A 3,696-nucleotide genomic window follows, 5' to 3' on the forward strand; every position below is an offset into this window, starting at 1 on the left:
AGTAATATAATTAAAAAGAAACATACTAATATAATAAAGAAGCATTGCACTTTTATGGCAAACATTTATATTTTTACAGTACGAATGTTCTGAAGGAATTTTTACCTTTCCCTTCAATTTAACTCCCTGATTGTCACATGCCGATATATCTGCATAACATTTTACACGTCTCCACCGCGATATATATGGACCATACATTTCAAAGTTTTATAGTTAAAAGTAATTATTGATGAATAAAAATGAGAGAGACGCATATAATATCCGAAAAATTGTAATAAAGACAAACAATTTTTATAATTATATTTTATATATTCTACGTTATCGATATTTTTAATGTGTTTATGTGTATAAAAATTGATGACAAAACTAATGACACGACAATAATTAATGATATATATAACTTACAAAAAATCAGTGAATTAAATAGAAATCTTTTTATTTTTATAAAGAGATTTAATTTATCAATAAATTATAGATATTTTTTTTGTTTGAGAAATCAGCTGCATTATTATTACTACAAACTTTGAAATGAAAATATCAACTAACTACAAAATTTCTCACGCTAACGATATTTCAATTCTGAGGATGATAATAGAAAAATAGACTCCGTGTGTGTGCTGTCTATACATATATATAGACAGCACACACACAGTCTATTTTTCTATTATTATCCTATATCTATTATCATCATATATACATACACACATAATAGTATTTTATTATATCTTACCTTGAATTTTTCGAAGTAAAAATTGCATGTGTCTTACCAGCTTCGGGATGACGCCAGTCCTTCCGCAATCTGCTATGGCGGAATCATTTGAGCTGATGTTTGAAGATGGAACGCAGGATCAGGAGCAGGACATCCGTATCATCAGACTGCACTCATTATCCATCTGCAATTCCCTGCTAACGGTTACGATTTGCCATATAACTGCCACAGATCAGTCATAATTATCTTTACTTCTACGAAATGGATATAAGAAATTACTTACTAAACACAATGTTAACTGTGCTGATTGAAGCCGGCGAGAAATGTAAGGAGAGAATATATCTCTGAAAGAGAGAATATATCTCTGTTATATCTCAAACTTCACGCGTGAAATCATAAACGCAATTTGCTACGTTCATATATACACGATGCGCCATCTGTTGGTACTTAACTGCACTACCGCCGATATTCGGGGTCGATGACCTGTGATGGAAGCCATGTTAATAGTAATAGTAAACTGTAGTACATACCACATACGTCATAATGAATGAAAGTATATGTGTAGATGAATGATTTTTCAATACTGAACTAGCAGTCTATATCGGAACGCGCCTGAGAATGTCATGTCTTCATTAAAAGCGCGCGAATGTCATTCAAGTTTGTTTATGAAATTTATGTGTATATCTACGTGATGCGATTTATTAGTGGCGAACTGGGAATAATTAATCGCCATTTATAACCCTTACACGCTTTGTGTTGCAGCCCTACTTCAGTAAATATATGCAAGAAGCTAAATCTAACCTTATTCTAATCTGACCGGTTCATGCATCCGCGGACTCGCATCATCTTTCCGCTGTATATAAACAGCAATGACAAGACGCTTTGTAAACGTCGACTGATCTAAGGTAGTCGCATGACAAATCGCAACCGGTGGCAGGGAATTGCAGATGGATAATGAGTGAGTCCGATGATACGGATGTCTTGCTCCTGATCCCGCCCGATATATTCCACGTTCAGTCTTCAAACACTAGCTCGAGTGATTCCCCCAGAACAGATTGTGGGAAGACTGGTGTCATTTCGGAGCTGGTGGGACATATGCAAACGTTGGAGTCCCGTATTTGTGCTATCGAGTCCAGAGACAACAGTCTCGACGTATCCGCGCTGAACAATTCGCTGGACTCTCAGACAGTTCACGGCAGTGCGTCCTATCCTTATTATCGGCAGACCTTGCCCAGATTGTCAGTAAGTCAAAGCACCAGCCTGCAAAATACTCCTGTGAAACCTCGTAAACCTCTGTCCGTTCCCTCCACTCCCAGTGGGTATTCGACGCAGAACTATACTAATTTGGTGAAAAATGACATGAAGTCAGGGTGCTACCTTTCAACAGCTGTTACCTCTAATTTGACTACTACTAATACTCTCACTCGAGCAAAGCATGATACTCTAACATCATACTCTGACTCCTTTGTGGTACCTTCTACTTCTTGCGGTACTGAGCTCTCGCATGCTACTGCTATGTCTGTGAAGAAGGAATCCTTGTCTCTTCGTCCAAATGATTGTTGTACGAGTAACTTGTATTATAAACCTCATAATTCTTTACATTCAACAGTATCTGCGTCAAACTTACCTAATACATCAATAGGTCAGCAGCATACTCGTACTAGAATAGTGCAAGAGATGGAATTGTCAGAAGTTGACGAATTGCTTCAAGAAATGGAAGCCACTGAATTGGAGTTATCGAAAAGAATAAATAACTCTAACAGATATCAGTATCATAACGAGCTAGTTCATCCGATATTATCGACTCAAACTGTTGATGCTGTAAATAGTCAAGAGAAGGAGACACAACATAAACTTGGGGCATATAAAAAATTAAATTTTCTATCATGCAGGAAAGAGCCTCAACTCACTGATTCTTTATCAGCATTTTCTCAAAAGAAACCAAACAATACATTCCCTGATATATCATTACCATACAGTGAATCATTCCAATTAAATGAATCTAATAAAATGATATCTGAATTTAAGACATGGGAACAAAATGTTCAACAGCCTACTTCAAAAGCAGATGGGCATACAATAGAAAACAGTATAAAAAATATAGATCATTTATCTAATGTATCATCTGCTATAATTTATAATGCTAAATCAAAAGAATCAATGTCAAATCAAAATGTAATGAAAAGTGAAGCAAGTACAAACAATGTACATGTTCAATCCAAAGATTCTATTACAGACCCTCTATTATATGTTAGCGAATCAACTAAACTGTCTGATGCGATGCCATCGAGACCTGCACATTATAGTAATACAGAACATTTATCGAATCCTTGTAAAATGCCACAACACAATGGAAATGTACATGACGACACAGAAAAATCTGTATTTTCTAAAAGTGCTGTACATGTTGCTACAAATACAGATCCTCATTCAAGGTATTTTATATATATATAATTTTTATTGTATGTTCTCTTTTGCTTAAACTTTTGTTTAGAAAAATATAATATTATTGCTATTAAAAAAAAAATATGGTTAAATTTTTGAAATAAATTTTTGAAATAAATGATTGTACTAACAAGCTATTATAAAATTTACTTGTAGAAAATATCAGCGAGTCTTGTCACTTTCGGATTTTTGGGAAACTCACCCAGCTAGATCACAAGAAGAAACACTTAGAATAAAATTAGAAGAGGAGAAATTTCGCAGAGAGGTATAGTAAAAATGAAATATATATATACTTTTGCTTAAACTTTTGTTTAGAAAAATATAATATTATTGCTATTAAAAAAAAAATATGGTTTAAATTTTTGAAATAAATGATTTTACTAACAAGCTATTATAAAATTTACTTGTAGAAAATATCAGCGAGTCTTGTCACTTTCGGATTTTTGGGAAACTCACCCAGCTAGATCACAAGAAGAAACACTTAGAATAAAATTAGAAGAGGAGAAATTTCGCAGAGAGGTATAGTAAAAATGAAATATATA

The 3,696-nt window shown here is 34.0% G+C and overlaps 1 protein-coding gene across 1 annotated transcript in view; it reads left to right on the forward strand.

Moving 5' to 3' along the window:
* The first annotated feature begins 1,239 nt into the window (after nt 1–1,239).
* LOC115233993 (myosin-7-like) overlaps nt 1,240–3,696 on the forward strand; it is a 5,087-nt gene continuing 2,630 nt past the window's right edge. The window contains exons 1-2 of the mRNA XM_029804672.1: nt 1,240–3,144; nt 3,311–3,419. Of these exons, the coding sequence (XP_029660532.1) occupies nt 1,664–3,144; nt 3,311–3,419 (1,590 nt within the window). The 5' untranslated portion in view covers nt 1,240–1,663. The remainder of the gene's footprint in view (nt 3,145–3,310; nt 3,420–3,696) is intronic.

Source organism: Formica exsecta, unplaced genomic scaffold, assembly GCF_003651465.1.
Source record: "Formica exsecta isolate Colony F162 unplaced genomic scaffold, ASM365146v1 scaffold192, whole genome shotgun sequence".
NCBI classification, from domain to species: domain Eukaryota; kingdom Metazoa; phylum Arthropoda; class Insecta; order Hymenoptera; family Formicidae; genus Formica; species Formica exsecta.